The 27,639-nt window shown below is 52.7% G+C and overlaps 2 protein-coding genes across 2 annotated transcripts; both read left to right on the plus strand.

The window, feature by feature from the left end:
* The first annotated feature begins 7,228 nt into the window (after positions 1-7,228).
* On the plus strand, positions 7,229-11,769 carry LOC118176034 (cytochrome P450 2C5-like). Its single transcript, XM_035342745.1, has 9 exons — positions 7,229-7,505; positions 7,865-8,027; positions 8,340-8,489; positions 9,126-9,286; positions 9,416-9,592; positions 9,806-9,947; positions 10,355-10,542; positions 10,916-11,057; positions 11,215-11,769. The coding sequence occupies exons 1-9, from the start codon at positions 7,326-7,328 to the stop codon at positions 11,403-11,405; spliced, it is 1,494 nt and encodes a 497-aa protein (XP_035198636.1). The 5' UTR covers positions 7,229-7,325; the 3' UTR covers positions 11,406-11,769.
* Positions 11,770-14,017: 2,248 nt separating this feature from the next.
* Positions 14,018-26,661, plus strand: CDRT1 (CMT1A duplicated region transcript 1). The gene is made up of 14 exons (XM_035342716.1): positions 14,018-14,078; positions 14,661-14,828; positions 15,536-15,742; positions 15,843-15,970; positions 16,505-16,627; positions 17,132-17,256; positions 17,704-17,907; positions 18,840-18,961; positions 19,488-19,636; positions 20,265-20,407; positions 21,108-21,263; positions 22,166-22,365; positions 23,300-23,461; positions 25,354-26,661. Exons 1-14 carry the CDS (start codon positions 14,018-14,020, stop codon positions 26,217-26,219), a joined length of 2,814 nt encoding a protein of 937 aa, XP_035198607.1. The 3' UTR covers positions 26,220-26,661.
* Positions 26,662-27,639: the final 978 nt, after the last annotated feature.

Here is a 27,639-nt window from a genome sequence, read left to right on the forward strand (position 1 = left end):
GGGGGGAGCTGCACCCCGGGCACGGCTGCGGTGCCTTTTTCACCCAGGACACGGCCGGGGTGGCCGGGGCATCTCGTGGTCCTGCTGCTCTGGGGGCCGGGGGGCGGTGGGATGTGGGCTCTTGGTTCGCAGTACCCAGGAGGGTTACTCCAGACGCTGAACAAATATCACAGCAGGGCTGCGGGGGTTAGGCCCTCGGCTTGGAAACCATGCTATCACCTTCGGTAACAGCCCTGGGCATTTTGGGGGTGGGCGTGTTTCAGGTTGCCCCCCTGCCTGACTGCACCCAAAGGGGCTGGGAACTGGGGCTCCCTTACACCCGACAGAGCAGCGCCTCTGCCGTGGCCCCACTGTTCCCACCTGCAGCATGGGGCAGTGGCCGGGACTCCGGGGGAGGAAGGCGCTTCACAGCGGCCTCTTTTATGATCCGGGGGATTTTCTGGTACTCAGCAGTTCCCATGAGCTCTCTGTTAGGTGCACGAGATCACCCCCGAAATAAGGCGATCGGATGCTGCAGCTGCTGTGCTGGTCAGTGCGAACAAGCCCTGCAGATAACGCAGCGCTGCCTCCGACGGTGCTGGCACCGGCACCAACCCGGGCACGATCGTGGTGTGCGGTTCCTAAACAGACAACAAGCCCCAGCCGTGCTCCTTCCAGCTCCTGGAAACCCAGGAAAAAAAAATAAAAAAAAAATCAATGCTTGTCTCGTGGAAAAAGCCAAGAAGCGGAGTGCTAATGAAGAGCAAACCCGCCCCCGGTGGACCTGGGTGAGATTAGAGCTGGCCTGAGAGCGTGGGGCGTGCAGTGCCAGGGCACCACGCGGCGTTCTGCCCTCGCCCCTCTGCCAGGTGGCATCCGAGGACATTTCCAGGCTTGTGGGCTGAGGGTGTTTGCCAAACAACGGCCCTTCCTTCCTCCTTTCCCCCGCCCCCGTTACCATTTTTGTGCAAAATCTGTAGGATCCTTCCTGGTGGCTTCGTTCACTCCTAAGCTGACGTGGTTTCCGTGCTGAGGGCCGGGTGCTGATGGCCACAGCCCCGCACGCTGCCCCGTGCGCCCCGAACAAACCAGTGCCTGCTGCCTGCACCCACACTTGGGGTGCGGGACACAACCCTTGGGGTTTTCCCCTATTTCCCCACGCCCGTGTCTCCGATCCACAGCCATTTGTGTCACCTCAGGAACGAGGTTTGGGGCTGTCCCTGGGCAGGCAGCGGGGACCCCCGGGGCAGGAGGGCAAGGACCAAAAGGGATGGTCCTGGTTTCGGGGATGCAGGCTGCAGCTCAGGGTGTGCTTCATTCCCATACAACTGCAAGGAGGGGGCGCATGCTCCCCAGCACTGAGTCCTCCAAAGCACCCCTGGGGACTTAGGAGTGGGAAGCTGGATTTCTTCCCCTGTATCTGAGCCCTTCCAAGCAGGCTTGCCACGTAGGAACTCCCTGATTTCTAGAAGCAAATCCTTCCTGCTTTCTTTTCCAGGCTCCTCTGCCTGCCAGGGTATTTCTAGAGTCAGGTTTTGGGTGTCTCCAGGATTCCTCGTTCTGCTTTGAGAAGATATATGCTGAAGACAGCTCGGGCAGAGGCTGCTGCTGTGATGCTTTTGGTTCATGGCAGGGTACAACCTGCCTTAGGATCCAGGAATGTTATGCAGCCAGGGAGCTGCTGGCATCAACCTGGAATCCGCTGGTGCAGGCTCCTCCTTTCCTCTATTTTTCCGTGTTTAATTGCAGCATTTTCCTGGTGTGGCAAAAGGAAGGGGCAGGGGGGCGGAGGGGCACCCTGGGTGACAACGGCTCGGCGCAGTTGAACCTCCAAGACCAGATAGTGCTGGCCCAGATTGGTCAGAGCCAATTAGCATCAAAGCAACCCATTTTAGTGGAAAACAATAAAACAGCTAACAGCCCCAGCGAGAACAGAGCACTGTCCCAGTTGCCCACACCCACAGGTCCAGCACAGCCCCCCCCCCCGACCCATCTCTGCCCCTCGGTGACCGTTCTGCCACCAAAACGTGCCACAGGCAAATGCCACGTCCCACCGTGCCTCTGCTTGGGCTTTGCTGGTCCTGTCCCTGGGCTGCGCACCACGACTGCTAGCCCGGAGAAGCTCCCCGCGGAAGGGCTTTCATCACCTTTCTCAGTTTTCCGTTCCAGGAGGCAGAGGTAACGCTGTGATGAGGCGGTGCTGGCACCCGCTGTCCCGCTGTCCCACCAGGTCCCTGCCCTGGGGGCACAAGCCTGTGCCCTCTGCGTGCTCCCCAGACCCAGCTGGCACCGGGCTCAGCTCTCGGCTTCATTCCCATACAAGTGTAAATCACCACCTGGACCCCCCGGCATGGAAAGGCTCTGGTGAGCACGTCCCCAGGCAGCAGGGCTCTGCCACGCCGCCGTGCCCAGCCCACGGTGCCCGCCTGGCCCCGCTGCACCCCGCAGCCGCTCACCTGGGGCCATCTGCTGCTGCCCTGGCTCTGTGCCGAGCCCTGTGGCACCCGAGCAGCCCCTTTCTGGACGGGTGGGGAGTGATGGCGTGGGACCAGCTCCTCGTTCCCCTCCTGCACTGTCCCTGCAGAAGTGCTGTGTGCCACCGGCCATGCCACAGGAGCCGGGATTAAAGCCCCTGGGAGAGGGCTGCTTCCAGAGCCCTATTCCCAGGACGTTTTCCCCGTTACAGAAATGCAGACGAGGGTGTCTGCATTTCCAGCCAGGGCTGGAAAGCCCTCAGTGGAGGTTCTCCATGTCCCCAGGGCACGTCACGTCCCGGCTGCAGGGACATCCCGTCCCCGACAAGCAGCCCCCTGGCTCCCCACACAGCCCTGGGACCCCTCCGCTCACCGCCATCTCTCCCCACCTCGACAGACGTGCTGGGGAAGGTTTAAGCACTAAGTTGAGTTCAAGTGCTATTTTTTCCCTTTCCTGGAATTAACATATTGCATCGAGTTTTATAGATATGGTAAATGCACATATGCACAAGGCAAAAGGAATGGAGGCAGAAGGCCCTTGGTAAGGACATGGTGTGTTTGCACAGTGGCAGAGGAGAAGGGGGGGGACTTTTTCTTTCTCCATAATTATTGCAGGAAGAGTGAACGGCAGGACAGAAAGGTTTCAAGGCACTGCAGCCTGCATCTCTGCTCTAACGAAGAAGTGCCTTGTGTTCTACATCTTAAGAACTCGCTAACATTGTCCCCATACCCATAAAACAGAAAATGGGAGCAAGGCAAGGCACAGTTAGCTTTCCATGGGCACAGCTCAAGATTTTCTCCCTCTGAGCCCACCCCAGAAAGCTGCATCCTCTTAGTTAAAAATAAAGCCACGTTATTAACCAAGAGCAACTGCCCGTGGGGAGCAAGCCAGGCGTGACCATGCGTGCCACCGGTGGGGCAGGGACAGAAGCTGGCTCCCTTACTGGGCAGAACTGGGGCACAGAAAGCACGACTCTGGCGTGAGCTGCACCCTCCCTCCTTCCTCCAGAGCCAGCAGAAGCAGTGCATAATTCCCCGTTCTCCAGAGAGCTTCAGGGAGGGACTTGTGCTGTGTAACTGAGCGAGCGGAGCCTGCGCAGGAGACACCGAGCGCATCGGCCACAGCCACCCTCACCCCTGCCTGGTCGGGGAAGCAGAGGCCGATTTTACAAGGGTAATCAAATCGCTAGGCTCAGGCACCAGCTGGGAGCTGGGGCTCATCTCCTGCAGCAGCGATGCTTTTCCTCCAGTAGGTAATTCCTCCGCTCGCTTCATCCGCTCCCATGTGGCAGCACGTGGGGGCACCCCGCGGGCCAGCGCCGTGCGTTACGGGTGCGTCTCAGGCCACGCAGCAGCAGATATTTGATATTTGTGCCGTCTTCACACCCACTGCAGGCAGCCTGCTTCGATGGGCATTGCTTCGGAGTGTGGTCGATCCTGCAGGGTCGCTCAGGCAAAGCCTGCCTTTGCTTTCCTCTTGTACGAATGCCGGTTAATGGGCAAAATGTCTTTTTATGTATTTATTTATTTTATATACCAGCCAGGTGGCGGCTGGCAGCCCACAATTAACCATTACCCTGCTCCCAGTGCCTGGACCGTGCTCTGCTCCCCTTGCCGCAGCTGGGCAGCCCCCCCGTTACCGCCCTGTTAAAATTCAAACCGCGGTGGGCTAGCAGCCGGCTGGCGGTCACGTTCACTCAGTGCGAGTGGGAATCGTGGTGGGAAGGTGTCTGGGAGGACGGCCACAGCCACGGCCTGGGCCGGGTGCTCCTGAGCAAAGCCCAGCAGGGACCCCCGGAGGGTGAAGGGAGCAGCGGGATGGAGCGCGGGCGGTTGCAGGTGATGCTCACCCTGTAACGACGGCCAAACTCCGATGCAGTGAGTGCTGCTGTGTCCTTCAGAGCAGCCAGAAACACCGGCTCAGCTGCGGCGTTGCAGCCCTGTGCCTGCAGTGGGGCAGGGGAGGCACTGACGTGGTTTGCAGCTGGTTTTACATTCGCTCTGCTCTGCACAGCCGAGGCCCCGAGGTGAGCAGAGCATCTCCAACGTGCCCGGGCTTTGGGCTGCTGGCAGGGGAAAATTGCATTAGGGTGATATTAATTGCCTTAGCGTATGGAGTGTGACAGCTTACCCTGAGCTGGCAGAGCCAAAGCGGTGCGTGAGGTCAGGGGAAGCCAAGGCTTTGCTTCTCACCAAGGCAGGGTTTTGCACTGCTATCTTGCACTGCTCTTTTTGCACTGCTGATTTGCTGCGAGGGCGGTCAGACGTGGGAACAGGCAGCCCATGCTGTGCAGACTCCATCCCGGGGACATCTCAGCCCAACCAGACGTGGCCCAGGGCCTCCAGCGCCAGCCCCCTGCACAGAGCCTTGGCCAGGTGCCCCCGGGGGGGCTCCAGCACCAGAGCTTTGGCTGTGAGCCCCCGCCCCTGGCTGTGGCACGGCTCCGCTCCCCGTCCTGCTCCCCGCGACACGGGACGTGCCCTGCGCCTCCCCGCCGCAGCACGACGCCGACTGCAGAGCAGCAGAGGGACAGGAACAGCCGCCGTGATTTCCTCGGGCGGATCTCCCTGGCTCTCATAACCCAGACATTACTGACTTCTTCATTTAACCAGAGCCATCTCCTCTCGCCTCCGAGCTGCTGTGCTTGCCTGCAATTACACACCTGCGCTGAAAAACACCCACAAACATTTCTCCTGATTCCTTGAAGCTGCCCCGGAGATAGAGTCGGGTCTGATCCAGCAACGGGACTTGAACTGAAATCTGAAGTCCCTGGCAATCTCTAAGTGGATTATTTTTCTTTTTGAAAAGTTCTTTTTTTGGCTATGTCACGTTGTTCAGCCCATGGGAATTATTTTTATTTTGCTCTTTCCTACTATTTTAGGTTTGGGGCAGAAAAGTCGCAGTGAGTGCTCCCGAAGGGATCCCAAAGGCCTGCAGCAGTCAGCCTCCCCACAGACCCTGCTCCCCAAAAGCCCTTGTAAGAAAAGCACTAGAAAGAGAAAAGCACCCAAGCTTTTGGGTCCATATGAGGTGGTTTGGGCTCACTTTGGGTCTGGCTGCACCAGAGCCCATCTGTGCTCTTCCCCAGTGAGCTTCCTTCGAAGTGGCATTCAGCTGCCAGAAGTTTAGCTGACAACTTCTACTTCTCCCTTATATTTTAACACCTGAGATACTGACAGTACCCGGCAGGCCTTTTGGCTTAACTAATTCTGCAGATTATGGAGAGAAACAAAGCAAAGTTTCAGGAAGCTGCTCAGAAATGCAAAGTTTCCTCATCCCTGGGAGATTTTTCTTCTTCTTCTTCTTATTTTTTTTTTTTTCTGGTGCCTTGGAACCACTCACTCGGGGTGACTCATTTATTTTCTCTCTTTTGTTAGTCAAACATGACATACTAACGATTTTTGTTGCAAGAAAGGCATTCGTACTCCAGAAATGCAATGAGTAAGAGCGGCACTGGAACATTATTGGTGGCCGTGGCTCTGCCTGAGCGCTGCCCCCAGAAGAGGGAGCTTCCCATTGGATTTAAACCGCGGTTCGCATCGCTCCCGGGGCTGTTTCTTTTCCGTTGTTTCCTGATTCTTCCCTATTGTTGGGCTGCTACTGGAAAAGCCGTGCAAGCCACCGCGAGGCTGTTCACCCCTGTGCCAAAGACAGACGTGACATCAGCCCCTGGGCACAGTTCCCCACGTGCAGGCACCGTGCCCAGGGCTGTGCGGCATCCAGGGGGTGGCACGGACAGACGGACACTGACTGTCTGCCTCCTGGGGTAACCTGTGGCCGCAGGAGAGCAGCCTGGAGCTGAAGCAGTGCCGGCGGTGCTGAGCATCCCTGGCTGCCTGCCTGACACCTGCGAACCTGCCACATGGCCCCGAGGTGCGGAGCGGGGGGGCTCCTGCCTGTTTTTGTTGGCCGAACGCAGTCCTGGCTCCCTGACGGCACCGGTGCTGCCTGCCTCTGCTGTGGGCAAGCGTCAGGTCAGGTCAGTGAATGTCACTCAATGCCCCGAGGGTCTCCTTCCATCGCAGGGGCTGCTGCAAGTCAGTCCTCCCTCTTGTCCTCCAGGAGGAACTGCGTCCTTTGCTGGCACGTGGCTTGTGATGAGCTTGTTCGTCTGAGGGCTGCGAGAGCCCAGAGGTGTGGTGTGCTGCAGGGCTGCTCGTGTCAGAGCAGGGTGCTCAGACCCAGGCTGAACCCTGTCCCTGGAGCAGACCCAAAGAAGCCGGAGGAGCCCAAGGACAGTTAACCCCACACCTGCACCAACCACAGCATCCTGGGCTGATGTTCCTCCCTGTGAGTGCAAATCCACATGAGTGCAAATCCAAAATATTTCAGAAAAATCATGCTCTTTTTGTTTGTTTGTTTGTTTTTTCATTCCCAGGATGGACCCATTTTCCACCCAAAACGAGCTCTGTGGGAAATTCCCACCCAGCCCCAAGCAAAACCCTACAAGAGCAGGGAAGCACGCCCGGCTCCTGGGCTGTGCCAAGCCGGGGCAGCCTCAGTTCCCCGTTACAGAAACGTCCCCCCCGAGCAAGGCAGCCCCGAGCAAGGCAGCCCCAAGAAGGGCAATGACCTGGCGATGGGCTGGGGGCCCACCAGGGAGGTGCCAGGGCTCTGCACCGTGTCCACGCTGCCCTGCAGCCCGGCCCCGCATTGCGACACAGAGCCCTGGGTCTCACCTGGCCGGGGGGAAGCAGCGTTTCCGTGTCACTGACCCTGGGGACAGCCCTGGGGACACGGGGAGGGCTGTGCCTATATAGGGTGCCAGGAAGGGTGCAGGTGGCAGAGCTGGGCTCCTCGCTGCTCGCTCCTGATTTTTCCCTAGAAGGGAATTTCTTGATTTTCTCCTTGCTCGGCGGCACTGGGTGAGGATGGAGGCTGGGGTGGCTGGGGTGCTGCTGACCATCCTCCTCCTCCTCCTCTCCATCCTCTGCCTCCTGGTGAGGAGCAGCAACAGGAGCAGCCGGCTGCCTCCGGGACCAGCCCCATGGCCCATTCTGGGCAACCTGTGGCAAAAAGACATCCTGCCGCTTCACCAGAGCTACGAGAAGGTAAGAGAGCAGCTCGCAGCTCCCTGCTGCCCCCACCGAAAGCGTCCACATCCCACGCCAAACCAAAGGGGGTCACGCAGGTGACCGCTTTCCCCCCTTTTCTCTTTCCCTGCCTCTTTTCCTGCTCTGCCAGACGAGCCCAAATCCCCGCAGCTTTGAGCACAACCAGCACCGCTCTCTGGCTTCGTGCTCCGTTGGCAGGCCCCACGCAGTGACCCTAATCCTCCGGCTGAGCCGTGCCACTGCCCCTTCCAGCACCACTCCGCTGCGTGCGGGGTCGATGCTCGGAGGTGGGACACGAAGCAATGAAGGGTGAGGGCTGCAGCCCTCACTCACAGCCGCTTTCCCCCCGTCCCCAGCTCAGCCGCAGGTACGGCCCCGTCTTCACCGTCTGGCTGGGGCGCAGGCCGGCGGTGGTGCTCTGCGGGTACGGGGCCGTGAAGGATGCTCTGCTGGGCCATGCCGAGGAGTTCGGAGGCAGACCTGAAATCCCCCTCATGGCGCATCTGTCGAATGACTACGGTGGGTGGTTGGGCTTGTGCACGCTTCGTTGTTGGCTGGGTGGGCAGAAGGCCCCCATGGCAGCTGGCTGTGCCGCGGGGAGGGAGGGACTCAGCACCCTGCACCTCTCATTTCCACTTCCCACCCTGGAAACCCCTCCATCGTCACTTGACTGAGGACAGTATTAATTCCTGTTAGCCCTCAGTACAGGCTTCCAGCTTTGTTCTGAGATCTGCAGTAGCTCCCAACAGCTCCTCGGCTGGGCTGAGAGCAGCGGGTCTCAGAGCAGCCACAGGGCGGGCAGACGGAGCCGTCTCCATCGCCTGTCCCCAGGTATCATCACCAAGAATGAGAAGAAGTGGCGGGAGCTGCGGAGGTTCACGCTCAGCACCCTGCGGGACTTCGGGATGGGGAAGAGCTCCATGTCGCAGCGGGTGCAGCAGGAGGCCCAGCACCTCGTGGACCTGCTGGCGAGCCTCGAAGGTGACGGGGGTCCTGCCTGCCCCGGGGGACACACAACATGGACAGGGGTGGTCCCCGGGGCTGCGTGCAGTGGCTGGTGTGGATGATCCCCACAGAGGGCTTTAGTCCCATCGGAATGGTTGTGGCTCAGAGACCAGGGTGGGAGATCCTGCTCCTGAACTGGCGCACGTGGTGGGGGACCACCGAGGAGGAACATTTCATGCCAAAAGAACAGAAATAGGAAACTAAACTTCTGAGAATGTATGAATACCAGCACCATGGGGTTTATCGTGGTGATGTGCTCCTCTCCAGCAAAGGCAGACTTCCTCCACCTCCTCCTCCGGCTCTTGCTGATCCAAGGTGGGAGCAGGGCAGGTGGAGGCTGGGTGCGAAGCACGGTGCCATCCCTGCAGCCCCTGGGGTACAGCAGTGGGAGCCCACAGCCTGGGGGTGCCTCTGCCTCCCTCCCCCCCCAGCTCTGAGCAGGGATTTAGGATCAGGGAGGCAGGCTGAGCAGCCCACGGCTCTGCTGCTCTGGGACCCAGCGGTCACCCAGGGCTCAGAGCTACGAGAATGCACTCGAAGGGCATTTGCTGTCAGAGTGGATAAATAGCTGTTGACTTTCTGATGTCTTTCTGGCCCCTTCTGTCGCTGCAGGAGAAGCCTTTGAGCCCATAATGCTGTTCAGGCACGCAGTGGCCAACGTCATCTGCTCCGTCGTCTTCGGGAGCCACTTCAGCTACAGCGACACGGCCTTTCTGAAGCTGCTGGACATGATCGGGAATTTTATCAGCTTCTTCATCTCCCCCATTGCCATAGTACGTGCCCCGGCTGTGCCCAGCAGCCGAGGGATGCTCCTCAGCTTTGGGCTGGCTTGGATGGGGCAGAGGGAAGGTGTGGGAGGCTCCGGCCAGGCACTGAGCCCTCCTGTGCCTCTCTGTCCGCAGGTCTACAACATCTTCCCCAGCGTCCTGCTCCGCCTGCCGGGGCCGCACAGGAAAGTCCTGGCCAAGTGCGAGAACCTGAAGAGCTACATCCGAGAGCAGGTCGAGCAGCACAGGCAGACGCTGGACCCCAGCTCCCCCCGGGACTACATCGACTGCTTCCTTATGAAGGCGGAAAAGGTAAAGCTGGTGCAAAGGGGTGTGATGCCGGTGGCAGTTCCCAGGGGGGCTTAACCCCTGGTGACAGCCCAAGGGAGTCCCCCAGGGTTGGTGCCGGGGCCCATCGCAGCTCCTCATCAGCCCTCTGTGCCTGCCTGGGGGTGAGGGCTGTCCTCCAGAGCTGGGAAAATCACCCGGTCTGCGCTGAATTCCCTCCCTGCTGCACCCTTGCAGGAGAGGAGTAGCGTGGAGAAAATGTACAGTGACGAAGACTTGGTCATGTCAGTATTCGACCTCTTTGGTGCTGGGACGGTGACCACCAGCAACACCCTGGTCTTCTTCATCTTGGTGCTGGCAAAGTTCCCCCACATTCAAGGTAAGGGCAGCAAAACACAGCCGCTCCCTGTGCAGCGCGGGCAGGGGCAGGCAGAGCCCCAGCCCACCTCGGAGAGACCAAAACTGCCCAAAAACCCGAAGTGAGAGCCACTGGGGCAGATGCAGGCAGATGGGGGCTGTGGGCACCAGCTCCCAGTACCTGCTGGCCTCCCCTCTCCTCCCCATCCCTGCCTGCGGGGCTGGCCCTGGGCTGGCCCACGAGAAGCCTCGATCCCACCCCATCCAGGCAGCTGTGCAGACAGAGACCCTAATTCTGGTCCCTACAAGGGGTCATCCAGCCTCCTCCCTCTCTGCCAGTTTGTCCTTTAGCCCTAGCGTGAGGCCACAGAGAAATCAGGGGGGCCTTGCAGGGAAAGCACCGCAGCTCTGCACCCCCTTTATCCCCAGCCAAGATCCAGGAGGAGATCGACGCGGTGGTGGGCCCCGGCCGCGCGCCCCGCATGGAGGACAAGCTGAGGATGCCCTACACCAACGCGGCGATCCACGAGCTGCAGCGCATCCAGCGGGCCGGCATCGAGAACTTCCCTCGCATGACGACACGGGACGTGGAGTTCAGGGGCCACACCATCCCCAAGGTACCGAGGTGACCCTGGGCGCTCCGCACCTCCGGGGGAGGACGGCAGCGGGGCTGGAATGAGATTTGCCCTTGTGCCAGCTCCCCCCCGGGGGGACGCCTCCCTCCTTCGGGCTTTGTGCAGTGAGATGGCTCTGAGACCTCGCCGGGAATAACTCCAGGGCTAATTTCCTTCTCATGGGAGAGACCCGGCTGCACTGTGCTTGCACAGTTTGTAGGGCAGAGCCATCACTCGGGGCTGTTTCCAGCTGTGGGATGTGGGTGGGCATCAGGGAGCACCCCCGCACCCCAGCTGCTCCTCGCTGTGCACTCAGCTCGGCAGAGCCCTGTGCCATGGTGCTGATGTCCCTCCTCTCCCGTCCCTTCTCCCGCAGGACACGGCCATTATTCCGCTATTTTCGTCAGTGCACATGGACCCAACCCAGTGGGAGAACCCCAAAGAAGTTGACCCGGGTCACTTCTTGGATGAAAAGGGCAACTTCAGGAAGCGCGAGGCCTTCATGGCTTTTTCAGCAGGTGAATGCTGCTGCGGTGCCGGGGTCTGCGCGGGATGAAAGAGCTGCACGTCGGCAGGCACCCACCTTGATTTGGGCTCCTTACCCATCCCTTTTTCCCCCAAATGCAGCGATTCCCTCAAGCCCGTGCTCATTTTCCCACTCTCTGTGCCCCCCAGGGAAGCGGATGTGCCCAGGAGAGGCGCTGGCCCGCATGGAGCTCTTCCTCTTCCTCACGACGCTGCTGCAGAGCTTCACCTTCCAGCTCACCACGGAGTCCAAGGAGACGGATTTATTCACCCTGTGGCAGAAGATAGAGAGGAAGGAGATACCAGGCAGGTTCTTTGCCATACGGCGTACATGTGCTTGAGCGGATGGTCCCGGCGGGGAGGAGGATGAAGCCGTCACTTCTCCCTAAAGCAGAGCAGTGCAGACCCGAGCACCACGGCAGCAGCCACAGGCAGGATGTGGCCTCGAGCTCCTGCTCCTCCAGGAGCCACATCCCAGCCCTGCCACCAGGCCCTGGGTGTCCTGGCTCCCTGCCCAGCCGTTCCTGTCCCAGTGCCACCAGGACTGGTTTTCCTCCCCGGCATCTATCGCTCTGCTTGAACCTCATCTCCTTGTGCTGCCTGGAGCTCCTGGAGCTCAGTGGGGCAGCCCCTGATTTTGGGGAGGGATTGGAAGCTTCTGCAATAAAAACAGCCATCGTGACTGGGTGCTGGTGTTTGTGAGGACACTTGCGGTGCCTCTTGGTGTAAGGGTGCTGGTGCTCAGCCTTCACTGCACTGCATGAGCAACCACAATGCACGGTGATGAAACCCTTGTGAGCTACCACTTGTCAACCGTAACATAAAGAGGATGAGTGTGGGGAAATGTGCTACAGGAGAGGGGCGTTGGGCTTGGGAAGCAAGAATTTGCACCAAAGTTACTGCTTTCTTGTCGGGGGGACCCACATCTTTAACTAACCCTAAAACACAATGAGGGATTGACTGAGGGATTGACTTGGGATTGACTTTATTAGGAAACACTGGGACTTTAAAGAAAAGGTGTTTTTCTTTAAATTCCTATGCAACGAAAAATGAGTGGGATGCATGCAGACCCTACCCGGGCTCACACCACAGCACTGCACAGCCGGGCACCTCGAATGGTTTCTTTGGGCGCTGTGCCACAGAGTCCCCGGCTGGCCCCAGGAAACCAGGACGCTTCCTTCTGCATCCCGGTCCTCCTACCCCAAACCTCCCAGGTACGGCACTTCAGCTGTGCATGCGCTCTGGGGGGGTCTTCATCTTTCCCCTCTTCCAACTGTTGTTTTTTTGGTGTGCATCCCAATATGGATAGAGCCAGGAAAGCATTCAGCTGGTTTTAGCTGATTTGCCAATGTGACTTTAAACTGCAAATGGATCTTAGGTATCTCAGGAATTTACTGCTTGCTTCAGAACGTGAACCCCCAGCCTCTGGCCACGGAGGAGTCCCAGGCAGGCAGCGAAGCTCAAATAAAATGGTTGCAGCTGGGGAAGGAGCACCTGCTCCCAATAAAAGGGCCGCTACACAGCCCAGACCTGTTGTGGTTCAGGAGAGTGTGGGAGAGCAGAGCAGATAACAAAGCCAGTGTGCTGCTGGGTTGTGCTTCTCCGATGGCCTTCACAGCAGTATTTACCTCCGGCAAACAGCCTCGGGTGTGGCTCAGCTCTGTGCAGCTGTGATCTCATTTCAGGGGTTTTTTGAAGGTGAAGGAGCTGGTGTAGCAGGGCATGCTCCCAGGAGGGGGGCTAGGTTTACTGCAGAGGGGCAGGGACCAGCATTAGGGGTGTTTCTGGGGGGTCTCAGGGCTGGCTTTGGTGGACTTTGCCTTGCTGGAGTGCTCCTGGAGGGAGAGGGGGTGGCAGGAGACCTACATGGGGAGATGTGGCTGCTCGCTCTGGGACAGGTGAGGTCAGGGTGGGTGCTGCTTGGGGCTGCTGGGGGCTTCTTCCAGCCTAGGGTAGCACTTCCTCAGGGTGAGGGGTCCTGCTGTCCCCAGTGGATGCAGAAATAAAAAGTAATTATTTCCTAGGTAGTGCTGTAAGAGGAGCATTTATGTGCATGGGGAGGGAGGTGCCCCTTGTAGGTAGGGTTGTGATCTCTGCAGCAGGGGCCTCCAGGCTTTGGCTGAGAGCAGCAGGCTTGCAGAGGCCCCCGTTGCTGTGCTCAGTCCTGCTGACAAGTGGTGGATTTGCTGCAGGTGGCTCTGCTGCGACACAACCCTGTGCTGAGGAGCTGCTGGGGCTGGGCTCTTTGTTCCCCCAAGGAGTCACGTTAAAATCCTGCATGGTGAACATCCCACAGAGGTGTTTGTGGGATGGTGACCCCAAGATCACTGTCACCACAGGGCATGTTTGCTCTACGTGCACCAGACCTGATGCCCCTGCAGGACTTGCTGTGGGGTCACAAGCATTGTGTGCCCGTCCCATGGGGCCTCCTGCCCACGCTAAGTGCTGGGGGGGTGCAGGGAGAGCCCCCGGGTGCGTGGGGCTCCCTGGGCTTCCATCCCTGCGGGGTGAGCCCTGGGGAGGCGCAGCTCTCTGCTGCCTGGCTCAGCCCTCCTGCCTTCCTACCTCAGCCCTCCCACCTTCTCCCAAACAGTGGATGCGATGACTTTTATTCTGTGTGCATTTTTAACTCGTGGGATCATGAAATGAAGTCTTCCTTCAACCTGGGGAAGCTTGGGAGCATGTTTTTGGCCCAACAAAGCCACCGAAACGCCTTTACACAGCCACTTCCCAAACACCCCCTGGATCCCTTCTGCCCACCCTGTGCTTGGTTTCAGTGGTGCTTCAGCGTGTGCTAAAACCGAAGAGGAGGCGGCACCCAGGGGCTGTCCCCTCCCTCCTGACACCCGTTTGCTCCCCGTGGTAGCTGAGGGAGGCTTCAGGGCCCCGCACCGCGTCCCCGGGGCCGGGAGGCGGCGGCGGTCGCCTGGCAGCCGCGGCGGGGCCGCCCGAGATGGCGGCGGCGCGGCGGGGGGGCCGCGGCCCGGACCGGCCTCGGCAGCGGGGCCCCGCGGGTGAGCGAGGCCCGGAGCCGTTGCGGGGGGACCGCGCCGGCCCCTGGGAGCTGCCCCTGGCAGGGGTGGGGGGCTCCGAGCTGGGCGCCGGGCAGTCCCCTCGGTGCTGCTTTCCCTTCTCGGGCTGCTGGAAGAGGCTGCCCGGTCACCACAGCCCTTTGGTGTGGCTTTATTCGCCTCACACCGCTGCTGCCGGGTCGTTGGGGTCTGTTCCTTCCAGTTCGGGCTGTGAGGAGAAACCCCAGGGCCACAGGAGGTTCATCGTCCTGGGTGGTCACCAGTGGGAGGAGGACCCCAGCCTGTGGTGGGGAGTGGGAGACAACGGCGTGATGGATAAACCTCCCAGGAGGAATCGCTGTGGGCAGGAGGGGTTGTTGTGAGCTGAATGTCTTAAGGCACGACAACCGTGCTAAAGAAAGCACTGAAGGGGCTAAATCTGTGTAGGTAGAAGGGATGGAATGAATAATACTGTGTAATTTACCTATTAGATGCTTAATATGCTACTCTAACTTCTGCAGTCCCGTAATTCATCTCTATGCCTACTGTGCCTGCAAGGTTCTGCTCTATGCTGCTTTATTGCAGAGGAAGAAGGTACAGGCGGATCGTCTCCTGTATCCCCAAGAAGCTGCAGAAATGGCAGTCGTCCTCAGTCCGGCTCCCCGATGGCACTTTCCCTACAGCCTGCTAGCACTTCTGCATACCATGAAAGCCAAAGTGCGTCTGCAGGAATCACCCAGCTTGGTAGTGCAGGTACCGCTGAGTATTCTGTACTAGAGAAAATAGATGGTGTTTTGTATAGGAACGCTAATAACAGGCAGTGCCTAGGAATAATTCTGTTCTGGGGCATTTTGGAAGGTGAGCATTCAGCAGAGACCATGCTCCTAGAGATAAGGAAAGATGGTGTGCCTCCTTTTGCCCACTGAGGACAGCAAGGTCTTCCCTTAGGTTTAAGGTGTTCCATCAGCACAAGCTGAATTCTATAGCCTAGCACTGTGTATGGTGCTGCACCTAAAAACAAGGACAGCTGTACACTATGGGGAGCTGCAGGTTGACAAAGATGCTAGCGGTGGATGTGGACACAAGAAAAAACTAGCAGTAGGATGAAGGGCATTAGCTGTATTCACCTTTCCATTGTCTTGGGGACAACAGAGAAATTTTCTGCTGCACTGTTGTGATAAAAATCTCTATTTTTATTAGAGGAAATCTAACAGCTAAAGGACGAGTCTTCCACTCTTAGGAAAAAAAAAAATCTATGTCCTTGGCATAAGGCTGTTTTGATATTCTCCCTTAAGTCTAGGACAGACACCTTCCTGTGCTGATGACTGCTGTAGCAGAGGTGGGAGAGGGAAACACTCATTTGTAAGGACAAACTGTTGCACTGTATTCCTACCAATAGTTCAGTTAGTGGCCACTGAAGCTCAAGCACTTATAAGGCTGTCAATTCTGCTGTGTTTTAGGTTGTCAAATGCCAGCAGTGTGCTTCTGGCCCCAAAACACCAAGTGCCTCATCCAGGAGGGCCTGAATGCAGCACGTACCTCACCTCCTGAATCTTTAGCACATGGAGATGTCCCCATGCCTCCTGCATCGCTCCAGTCACTCTCTCATGTCAAGTACAAGGACTTCATTCGCTGCCTGCCAGTTCACCTCTCCCAGTACATCCTGGGTAAAGCTTCCTTAATTTTCCAAGGATGTTTTCCTCTAAGTGTCACAGGTGACATCTGACATGGGTAGGAGATCACTACTCTGTCCTTTTAATTTCTCAGGGCTTTTGGATCAAAAATCCCTTAAAGCTTGTGCTGCTGTGAGTAGATACTGGGCTTTTCTGGTGAAAGAAGTTGAGAGGGACCATGTGTGTCAAGGCTTAGTAAAGGAGAAGATCCTGTGTTTGCAGGTATGGTGCCTGGCCTTCTGCCATTACTATGCACTTTTTTTTTTTGCTGTTGTTGCCCAGACTACTGGATGGAGGTGCCTTTTTGGGAGGCCACCTCCCAGCTTCATCCTGTTCCTCCTTCCATCTGTAAAACTAGGGTAGATGTTCATACAGTCACAAGCACAACTGAATAGCCTTTACTGACCTGCAGCTGTAAAAATGGATCAAAACATTCTATAATCAAGAATTCTTAATCAAGTAAACCAAGTTTGGTCACAAATGCCAATGTTGGACTTACAGGAACTAGTGGAGATTGTTCTAGCTGCTGTAGGGACTCATTGTAACTGCCCAATGAGCTTTATTTGCTGCACATGGAAGAAGGAAACACTAGGTTCTTTTTGAGAAGTCAGAGATGGCAGTTGGGATGCAGTAAAGCAAAGCTGGGAAGAAAGGTTTGCCCTGGTATAGACCTGGCACAGACCAAGCAGGAGTAAAAGTGAAGTCCTTGTGTGTGGGCTCTGCAGTGACTGTGTTGCCTCTGCTGGTTTATTTTAGGGGTTGCGCCCTAGGGGAACAGTTTCCAACTATGCTAAAATAGTCAATGTGACGATTCCACAATTAAATGAGGAGGGACGCATCACTGAAGTGAAACGCCGCAGTTGTGAAGGTGAAACAAAGGTACGTTGGAGGTGTTTTGCCTTTCGTGGCTTTTCACATCTCAGCATTCGGGGAGGAAGGAGGACATGGTGGTCTTGGAAGACAGGACTTAGTTTGCTCCTCTGGTTTGCACAGTTGCAAGCGGTTCACAAGCACCAATGCATGCTCAGCCCCTTCTTGCACAGGAGGGAGCCACCATCCATGCCCAGAAGGAAATTCTACCTTGTCCTAATGCTGCCCCCCATGGCACTGGCAAGGCTGGGCACAGAGATGTGGCCTTTATCCCACAGGATAAAGAGTGCAGGTGTCAAGGCTTCCACTACTATCACTGAAGAAGGCAGGGGGAACATCCCTTGTTTCTGTACTAACCAGGGAGTTCTTGCACAGTGGGTGTTCCTTGCTGGCACTTTCTGTCCTTATTGGTCTTGTTGGGGAGCAAGCTGTGGCTGATATGGCTAATGCTGTGGAGTAATGCTGTATTCTCCTTCACCCTGAGTAACACTTCCCCATTCCTCTTTCCATCAGGAGAAAGAGGAGGAGGAGGAGGGTAATCTGCAGGCAGCCTATCATGATTTGCAAACTGACACGATCCAGCTGGAAGAGAGGAATGTTTTCTGTGGCTCCTACAATATTCGTGTCCTCACCGACCGGTACGCAGGCTGTGCCTGGCTGCTTTCTGCACTACCCCTGTAGAGCCAAACAGTGACTTCTGAAATCTTGTCCTGTTCCTTGCAATCCTTTTGTGGGTATGTCTGGCTAGAGGTGGGTCTCAGTGTCTTTGATAAACAACTCTCAGTATCAAATCAATTTTTTACCAAGATACCAAGGTCAGTCACTTTTGAAGATGCAAGGATTAGGATCTATGGAGTATCACAGGAGCTGCGGGGCTGGGAGGAGCCCCTGCCCTCCTTAAAGCTTACACTCCAGATACAAACCTGGGTATGCAGGGCTAGGGACCTGGTTGTGGGGCCGTGTGGAGGATCAGCCTCCTTAAGCAAATTGCCCACCAAGTTGCTCTTTGAGAACCTCTCAGCATTGAGCTCCTCTAGACCTTGTTAACTGGTGAATGCTCACACCAATCACTGTTTCTTATCCAGATCAGACCAAAACAGAGTAATTCACTACAGCGGTGGAGACTTGGTAGCCATTGGCTCTACAGACCGAAAAGTGAGGTTTTTTGATACATCAGCAATGAGAGAAGTGCCGCCTCTGCTCTCTGGCCATGCTGGAAGCATCAAAGCACTGTTCCTTGATGAGAAGAAAGGGTTTGTTTTTAGTGCAAGCTTTGACCTCAGCATCAGGTGAGTCGCCCTGGGACTGTGCCTCAGCTACCATCCACATGAAAAATGGAGCTGAACCACCCCAATCTCTATGAATCCTCCTTCCCATCACTTTGATTAGAGTACTAAAGAAAGGAAGGCTGATAATGAAACACGTCCCCCATAGAACTACTGTTTTCCAGTTTCACCTGATACTGAATGATAAAATAGGAAGATACTTCCTTATCTCTGTATCCCTGTATCTTAAAACACCAGGTAAGTGTCTAATAGGTGCCTGTAGTGAGGCTCTGGTGCTGCTAAGCTCAGTACCTGTTTGTCCATGACACTATAGAAGTCTTGTTGTGCTGAGCAAATCGAGCACCTTGGTAGCTCCTGCCCAGGTCCTGCGTGTTGACACGCGGAGTGGAGATGAACAGCTGCTACATCTTATTTATCACTGAATCTCAAGAGTGTTGTGATGAGGGGTGAAAAGCTCTACAGCTCTGGCATGGCAAACGTACATCTTCCTCAAAGACAGCATTTAACAACAAGGGAAAGAGCTGTAGCAATTCAGGCTCTGTCCTGCCTGCCCTTCCCCTCCCCAAGAGGGCTGTTTGTTCAAGTGCATGCTTGAATTCTCAAGATAAAGTCGACAGAAATCATCTTGGCACCAGCCAGTAAAGAAATAACCTTATCTGTAAAGCTCTGCTTTTGAAGGTTAATTGAAAGTAGCCATGCCAGAGGTGAAATCCAACTACACATTTCCTGGCAATTTGGAGGTGGAAGAACAAACTAAATGTAAAAAATTGACACTAAGCCTGACTTGATTGTTCTGAATCCCTCTTTACCTAAGTGGGCTGCCTCCTCATTTTAACCTGGCATGGATGTGAGATGAGCTGGGCCTGTTAAGTAGGAAATAAGTCATCAATCAAGTTGTTAATCACTGGATTCCCTTTCTGATCTTTACTGTGTAGATGCTGGGATATATACAGCGGTGCTTGCATGAAAATCTTCAGTGGTCACTGCGGGACAATCATCTGCTTGGATGTGCATGAAAGGAGGCTTGTGTCAGGAGCCAGAGATGGGATGGTGAAAGGTGAGAGCCAAGGGGAGCTGCCCAGGCAAGGGCAAATGGCAGCAACAAATGGGTTGAGCACCTGGGGGTCGTGGAGTGCAGTGTGAGTCTGAAAACAAGTGTATAAATAAGAGGGTGAATTTTAACATCTTGTATTACTGCTTCCTGAACAATCTAAGCTGGGGACATATGCACACACAAGGTCCCTGTGTCACTGCGGATGCTTATTACTGTTGCTTTTATTTGGATTTAATGGTTTTGTGGCTGTAGGGCCAGTCTTGGGAGTGGTATCAGCTTGCAGCTTTGCCAAAGGCTGCCTTGTTACTTGCTTACAGATTAAGAATTAAAAGGATGTGCCATCTCAGGGCTTTGTATTTAAGAAATTTACCATGTAATTGCACTCTTCAAGTGAACACCTGGCTCCAAGCAGAGCTGCAGGTACAAGGTGCAGCTGTAATTCCAGTAGCATCTTTTAATTCATATTGCGCTCAGAAAAAACATACCATTGGGGAAAACTTCTAATATTTCTCCCCTTTAATCCTAACAGTGTGGAATTTGGATAGTGGGGTATGTCTCAAGACTCTAAAGCACAACGATGTTGTTTGTGTTGTTAAAATGGATGGGATCCATGTTGTCAGCGGCTGTGACGGAGGGCTGGTGAAAGTCTGGCTTGCTGATACAGGTGCTCTGGTCAAAGTAAGTCTCTTAGGTAGATAACTTTGTGCTAAACTATCAAGTACTATTTTATCAAAGACTTTTTCTTGTTCCAAAGACTTTCTTAAAAAATAAAAAGACAAAACAGTTTAAGCTAATGAGCTGCAGGATTATAGATAAAAGAATAATATTAAAAACTGATTTTCAAACAACTAAATTCTAATCTGGGTTTTGATTTGTCTTGCTTTCAAATGCATTCATTATTTAATCTTTGTAGCTGCATCTCTCTGCTCTTGTAGGAACATTCAGAACCTGAGAGGAGCGTGGGAGGGTTTAACTAACAGCTTTTAGGGCTGGAGGTGCCCTTTCCACCACGGTCAGGGCAGCCCACTCTTTTGGTGTGAACACCCAGATCACAAATATCCTGGTGCACCAACATCTCCTGAGCTTATATAATGATGATGGAAACTCATCAGCAACAAGCCCAGAATATTACTTCTAAGGGACTGTCAAAGTAATGCAGTTATCCCCAGGGTATATTGGTATATGGCAATAACACCTGATAAAACAACAGTACAGTAGATGAGGATGGTATGGAGTACCGTAAGATCTTCTGGCATGTTTACATCCAGACTGCTGATGGTGTTGCACTTATTTCTTTAACTCTCAGATATTGGAAGGGCACCAAGGCCCCGTGAAGTGCTTGTCCTTTGATCCGTGGCACCTTGTCACAGGAAGCTCTGATGGATACGCCTTGGGATGGAGCATGGTGGGAGACCTTAAGAGATGCCTAACAGCCTTCCGCCACCCAAAGTAAGTATTGGTGTGTTTCAAGGTGTATTCAACAGCACACTGTTAAAAACAAACAAACAAAAACTTCCCTTATAGCAACACAAAATAGCTTAGTTATCAGTCCTAGAACTTGAAGTACCCTCCTGCAACAGCCATCTTAAAAAGTGCCAGGCAATCTGTAGTTATAAACAAAATTTGTGTCATAACAACCTAAAATGCACATACACAGCCACTGGCTCACAAACAGGAGTGACTTAAGACAGTGAGAGCATGTAGTCCAAAACTTCAAGGATCCCATGCTAACTTTAAGGATGTCATGCTAACTAACTGGTCAAGAAGAGATGCTGTATACGTTTGCAGTGGTTGTGTTACGTACTGAACCCTACCAACTGTGTATGATGTAATCTTGTAGGTCTGTGAAAACTAACATCTTAGTGTCTTCATTCACTTTCTTAGACATAAAAATGAAACTTAAAATTGAATAGATAACCATAACCAGAGCGGTCACTCTGAGGATGTGTTGGTTGTTTATTTGGGTGTGGTCACTTTGGTCATCTTCAAAATTACGAAGAACTTTATTACTAAGTTTTTAAATATCTTGGTTTCTGCTGTTTGTTTGTTTGGCTTGTTATGGAGCCAGGCCACTGCATCTCCTGCAAGATGAGGTAGCTGATCTTGTTTCCTTGAGAATCATACCAACAGTTGCATGTTGTGTTTTCAGGGAAGTTCTGTCTCTGGAGTTTCTCTATCTCAGAGTTGTCAGTGGCTGTGCTGATGGAAAGATTCGTATATTTAGCTACCTGACTGGAAGCTGCCTGAAAGTGTTGGTGGCCAGTAGCAGAGGGGAACCAGTATCTTTCTGTGTTGCAGGAAACAGGTTGGTGACAAAACTTGCAATCAGTCTCTCTACTGAATTAGGTAGATTATGCTATAATTTAAGGAATTATGTATTTTTCCTTCTACTGTCTGCCTAACAAATAAGGTTTAAAGGACTCTGATGCTTATGGACTGCTTTGGTAACTAATTTGTTCTTATTAAAAATGGTTGAAAATTATTTGCTTAGTCCATTCAGCAGAGTATGGATTTTTTGTTTCTATATCATTTAAGACAAAAACCCAACTGTAAAGCTGCCTTCACAACCCAAATTTCTTAAGAAGTTGAATAATCAAGCCAAGGCCTGACAAAGCCTTTACCTGACCCCTGATGGGAAATCCTTCCAGGTTCCTTCATGCCCCCACCTTTAAACTAAAGGTGGTTCCCAGCTCCTGTGTACATGATAACTTAAAACCACCGTGTGTTAGTAACACTGTTTTGGTCGCAACTCTAAAACACAGCAGTAGGTAGGCTGCAAGGAAGAAAAACTCCATCTCAGCCAGACCCAGGGCACCCATCTAATTCGGGTTTAAATGTTCCTGGTAATATGGTACCTACAATTCCTTTTGGCATTACACTGATCTAACTCCACTGTTGGGATGCTTTCATCCTAATTATTTCATTAATTTCCCTAACTTTCATCCTAATTATTTTTAAATGAAGTTGTTTGTAGACAGAAATGAGAAGAGTGCCACAGCTCATGCAGACTGAGTTAAAAGTACAGCATCTGATTGATGGGACTAAGTGCTAATGCTTTTCCCTTCCCTAAAGGGGAGTGATTGTTATCTCAGTTCTGTTTAATTACCCTCAGGTTTGGTAATACACACAAGCAGACGGGCCCTTTATGTAATACCTGCTGTGTTAATGATACCTCTGCTTTGACGAGCTTTCTCTTTCCCTCTCCAGGATGGTGATCAATGCACCCAGTAGCCTGCTGATGTTCCAGTTTGAGGATGTCAGGTGGGACTATACCCTAGCTGCTGACCGAGAGATGGTGCGGAAGGAGAAGCAGGAGACCTGTCCTTGGAGCAGAGCACCGTCTCACTCCCAACAAATGACGTGCCACATTGTTGGCCAGAAGCATCGCCTCGCTCTGCAGATGCAAGATGCTGACCAGCTTGTGCTGTCTTGCTTGATCCGCAGTCGCCTTCCAAAGCACTGCAGAGTGCCTCAAAGTACTACATTCAGCCTTTGCAATGCACTGACTTTGCTTTCTGAAATACGTTAGAAATAGTTTCAAGTACCCAGTGCCTTCGTCCTAATCAACAGTCGGACTTTCCACTTTTTTCAAGTACTTTTGGGTAGATTGCATTTCAGTGGTTCTGTTGTTTCTAGGCTTTAGTAAAACCTTTGCGCTTTTAGAAAGGTTTGGTATAAACTCAGCACACTTAAAACAATAGTTGTCATTTTTCTAGCTAAGTAATACTTTAGTACTATTGTTCATGTTCTTACAGCTGGTGTGCCTGGAAACATGCCGTTGATTCAGTGCTTGAGTTATTTATTAAAGTCCTCAGAAAGGCATTGGACACCTGCATACAGAATCTGCCACTGCTGGGAAATGCAGTTGCACATAAGGAGGCACCTTTTACATTGTAATATGATATAATTTTTAGATACTTAATACAGTACCACAATTCTCCAGTTCTCTGATCAAACTGTATGTTGCAGATAAACTGATGGGCTGAGAAAGTTTTCATACCATCAAACACCAGCTACCTCGATACAGCTGTACTTGGTGCAAGATGTTTGCACAAAGAGGGAATGGAATATTTTAATTTTAGGGGTGAAAATATGGGTTGTGTATACATGCAATTAATACTTTTTAAAAATCAGTATTTGCTGTCATCTCTGAATTCAAATACTTGTGGATTTTTTTTAACATCTATACCATCAGAAACTGTGATAAAAGGTAAAGCAGTAACCAGAGACTTGAAATCTCAACTGTTATGAAGATTTTATTATTATTTTTAACACCAGCAAGACTCAGAGATGGTGTATTCTTTTGTTTTCTAGCTCTCTACAATGAACTGAAAAAAACAGCAGCTTGCAAGCAATGGGAGCATTTGCTTGAGAGCACAAGGACTTTCCACGTTCCAGCACAGCAACAGCAAGAGCTTTTCATTCCTGGTAACCAACGGCCCCATGCTTTTGCTTTGGGACGGCCAGTGAGAGCATGTTCAGCAAGGATCCTGGCAGGTGCTGGTAAGAACTTGCTACAGCTAGGTAGGGCAGTGGTTCTTCAAGTAGGTGCACCTAAGATGGATAAATGGATTAAACAAAAGGTAGTGATCTCTCAAAAACAAAGCCATTTCGGATGAAAGGTTTGCAGTGGTAGAACAGATCATTTGCAGAATCTGCAAAAGCTGCTTTAGATCAATTAAATAGGAAGTGATCAGCTCCAACTATAAAGCCTAGTTCTCTGGTGTCCAAGCTTTTTTTTTTCCATATCCTTATTTTTTTTATCATGTGCAGGAGAATTCTGTACAAAATATATTCAGGTATTTAGTATTTATTGACAGCAGCTACTCAGAAAATCCTGTTTAAAATATTACATGCGGAAATTGTCTCACCCGGCAACATGTCAACCTAGAATTTGAAAATGATAGCACTGAGATCACAAACGTGGTTCTTGGTCACATGGCACTTCTCTCCTAAACTTACAGTTTTAAATTCAGAATCTGTTGGATCTTAGAGTTTGACAGATGCTGAAAGGAGGGAAGGGGTCGTCCCGCTCTGCTGTGGCCTCATCTCGAGCGCTGGGTGCAGTTCTGGGCACTCGATGTAAGAAGGACACACAACTTTTGGAGAGCTTCCAAATGAGGACTATAAAGATGGTGAGGGGTCTAGAGAGGAAGACGTGTGAGGAGCAGCTGAGGTCCCTGGGTTCATTCAGCCCAGAGCAGAGCAGGCCGAGGGGAGGCCTCATGGCGGCCTGCAGCTCCCTCACAGGGAGCGGAGGGGCAGGCGCTGAGCTCTGGGGACAGCGACAGGACCTGAGGGAACGGCATGGAGCTGGGACAGGGGAGGTTCAGGCTGGGTGTAAGAGGGTGCTTAGGTACTGGAACAGGCTCCCCATGGCAGTGGGCATGGCACTGAGCCTGCTGGAGTTCAAGAAGCGCTTGGACACCACTCTCAGATGTAGGGGTTGGTTTCTGGGTGGTTTTGCATGGAGCCAGCAGTTGGACTTGATGGTCCTTGTTGTTCCCTTCCAACTCAGGCTATTCTATGACTAGTCTGTTTTGCTGTATTCTGCCTTTCCAAACTGTAACTTAATGTTCTCTGAAATGCATTCCCAGATGGCAGAAGCTTCAATTAGCCAGGTTAGCCATAACAGCAAAGCAATGATATGCAAACAGCACGACTTTGCTTTGCAATGGGACAAATTAACTGCTATGGTGAGGCTGTGTCACTGAGTGCTGCACAGTCTTTGTTAAAATCTCCACTTAGCTCTTAGTTGATGGCATAATCACACAATCCATCCCAATGTGTATGTTAAACAACACAGGTCCTGACATCACTTGACATCAAAGCTAGACTGTGAGGCGTGCTTTGTGACTTCCAACTCCAATGCAGCTCTGAGTAGCAGCAGTTCAAAGTGGTTCTTGGATGTTGGCTTTTTCAGATTTCTGCCAGGAACTGTCTTGTCTTAAAGCCTTTTCCCAGTGCACAAACGGTAGGACAAGAAAGGAGTGCATGGAAGTAGTGGTGGGGAAATCTCATTTGTCTTAGAAACCATAGCTTCAAACGAGGTGGATACCAGGCCATCCCCACATAAATAAAACTTGTATTACAGAATTACAGCCTTTTGTTTGACCTGTACAGACTATGGCAATGAACACTCCTCAGGTCACCAAGGCAGAATTACCTCAGGTGCTGACAGTGTTGTTGGGAAGGCTAAAGATGAACAAGCTGAAATGGGCTTTGTTGGTGTGTTGCCTACACTGGCTGTTCTGTAGATAAACTTGGACGGTCCGTATGCCTATCAGCCCAACATCCACCCCTGGTCTTACTCAGAGAACTGCCCTGCCAACAGTGATCACAGGTAATGTCCTTGTGTCCAGTTACGTTCAGTGTCATTTTATTTTTGCAAACAGATGGCACATCTGAATATGGCACTCCTGTCTGTGTACCTGAACATCCTGACATGACAGAAGCCATTCTGCAGCACAACAAGAAAAAGGACTCGTATTATCCAGTGTCCTCTTACAAGTTCCTCTTAACTGTCAACATGCTGCGGAAGAGCTGCAAGTCATCCTTTGTCCGCTCCAGTACAAAGCCTCCTATAGCAACTGGGAAAGCATGGGAAGCTCCGCTGCATCAGCAACGACGCCTTGAAAAAAGGCAAATATACGTAACCCCTCTGCAGCACAAAAAGGATCAGACAGCCCGGCTCCAACATATGAGATCTCGCGGTGATTCTCTGACTATGAAAAGAATTTCTACACCCTTTGAAACCAAAATGCTGCAGCTCAAACTGAAAAATTCTTTGCATGGACCCACTGTGAGTTCCTCCATTCCTGCTCCATGCATTGTACGTCCCAAGACACGTGGTAGTTTGCTACAGGAAAAGAAAGCTCATGGTGGTCACGGTAAAGTCTCTCCTCTCCCTGAAGAGCAGGGTGAGCTTAGCAGTCCCTGTACAACTTCTGAACTGATCAAATCAACACACGCAAGGATGGCACAAATGAAAAATGAAACAGTTTACGGGGGAAAGAAGCCCTTTTGTGCATATTCTGTCCAGACTGACGGTGGATTCAGGCTTCTGACAGGAAACCAGAAGGAGGCACATGAGGCAACTACTATAGCTCAGTGTCAGGCAAACCAGGCAAAGCTCTTAGAAGATCATCAAAAAGCATGCAAGAAGGCCTGGTTAAGGAAAACTAAAGGCCTACCCACAGACTCTTTTACTAAGGAGGGGAAGATAGCTGCTCCTGAACTTGGACTTAATACTTTTATCTGAGATAATCAAGTAGTCCAACAAATCACCAGTATCTGGAGCTTCACAAACATGGCAGCTCCCTTATGGTGTCCAGCTGAGCCTGCCATGCCAAGATCCTGATGGTTTCTAAATAAATATGGAAGACATCTCTCTTGCAAGTTTTCCTAAGAATTATTATTGGTACCTTCATCTCTTTCTCAAGGTAGTGAATGGAGTAGACTCCTGGATAAATCCACACCTGGGATTTATCTTGCTAGACCTGTTGTCACTATAAACACAGCACTGTTGTTGAAAAACTAATATAAAAGATATGGCTCAGCTGTCTGAATAGAGATTTTTATTGTTCAAGTTTATATACACTGACTAGAGTTTATAAGCTAAAGAAATATGGGCTGAGAAAATAATTGCTGTGTTTAAACCAGATACAGGTAGTGGTTTGTATTCCTCTATTTCAGTTGATAAAACAGGGTGGTGATTTAAAAACAAAAAAACAACCACTGTGTTCTCTGACTTCCAGTTCCTGGGCTTTCTGTCAGACCTTGTTAACAGTGACAAGTAACAATAGATGTACCCCCAAAAGTTATAATGAACAGGTAAGAAGTACTAAGTGCCAGGGTAAAACTGCAAGGACAGCAGAAAGTAATGAAGATGGGTGAGATGGACTGTTGTAAGTGGGTTTTACTGCTGAAATGCTTCGTGGGCAGGGGTGAGGGAGGGCAGGAGGTTGGCAATGGGCCGTACTGCAGCTATGGCACAGGGATTATAATGGTCTGAAGGGGCTTCGCCTGACTAGTTCTAAGACTGGGAGCAGCAAGGACCTCACAAGCCACGGGATGGCACTTTCTTACAAGAAATCAGGCGTAATCCCAGCACAGCCACTGCCAGAGGCCCTTTGGTACAACTCACTTGGAAAAAAACATCTCGTAGAGGCAAAAAAAAAACTCACAGAAAGAGCATCTCATAGAAACACACAGCTTAGGGGAAGGCTGATGCCTTTTTAGTCAGGCCAAGGCGAGGGGGATTAGAGCGCTGCCCTCCTGTTTGCAGCCAGGTCGGCATCCCCCTGGGGGTGCGGGCACTCGGGTGCTTGCAGGATGCTGCAGCTGGCAGAAGCGGTGCAAAACTGCTAACGGTGGCAGGGCTGGGCCAGGAACCTCTGTGGTCGGCCATGACCGGCACGGGGGGTGCGCGGAGCTGGGAGCCGAGCTCCGGAGCGGTCTCTGAAGATGCCACGCGCGGAGGTGGCCGTGCGGGTCTGGTGCTAAGGAAGGAATTAAGCGTTAGTTGGAACGCAGCGGAGTTCTTCACCGGGGCTGTGTCACTTACGGCACTCCCCTGCCCAGCGCCGGGCGTTTTTCCTAAAATCTCCGCGTTTCTGCCCCACGCGGGGACATCACCTCCCCCCCCCCCCCCCCCGGGCGGGCCCGGGGGGGGCGGGGGC

This window comes from Oxyura jamaicensis, chromosome 18 (genome assembly GCF_011077185.1).
Source record: "Oxyura jamaicensis isolate SHBP4307 breed ruddy duck chromosome 18, BPBGC_Ojam_1.0, whole genome shotgun sequence".
Taxonomy (NCBI): Eukaryota; Metazoa; Chordata; class Aves; order Anseriformes; family Anatidae; genus Oxyura; species Oxyura jamaicensis.

Excerpts from the sequence above, each read along its gene's own strand:
- CDRT1 (XM_035342716.1), top strand. The coding sequence starts at position 14,018 with ATGGCGGCGGCGCGGCGGGGGGGCCGCGGCCCGGACCGGCCTCGGCAG. Across the intron at positions 14,079-14,660 it reads TCGGCAGCGGGGCCCCGCGG|AGGAAGAAGGTACAGGCGGA; the intron begins GTGAGCGAGGCC and ends GCTTTATTGCAG. Across the intron at positions 23,462-25,353 it reads AAGGATCCTGGCAGGTGCTG|ATGGCACATCTGAATATGGC; the intron begins GTAAGAACTTGC and ends TTTTGCAAACAG.
- LOC118176034 (XM_035342745.1), top strand. The coding sequence starts at position 7,326 with ATGGAGGCTGGGGTGGCTGGGGTGCTGCTGACCATCCTCCTCCTCCTC. Across the intron at positions 7,506-7,864 it reads TTCACCAGAGCTACGAGAAG|CTCAGCCGCAGGTACGGCCC; the intron begins GTAAGAGAGCAG and ends CCCCGTCCCCAG. Across the intron at positions 10,543-10,915 it reads GGGGCCACACCATCCCCAAG|GACACGGCCATTATTCCGCT; the intron begins GTACCGAGGTGA and ends CTTCTCCCGCAG.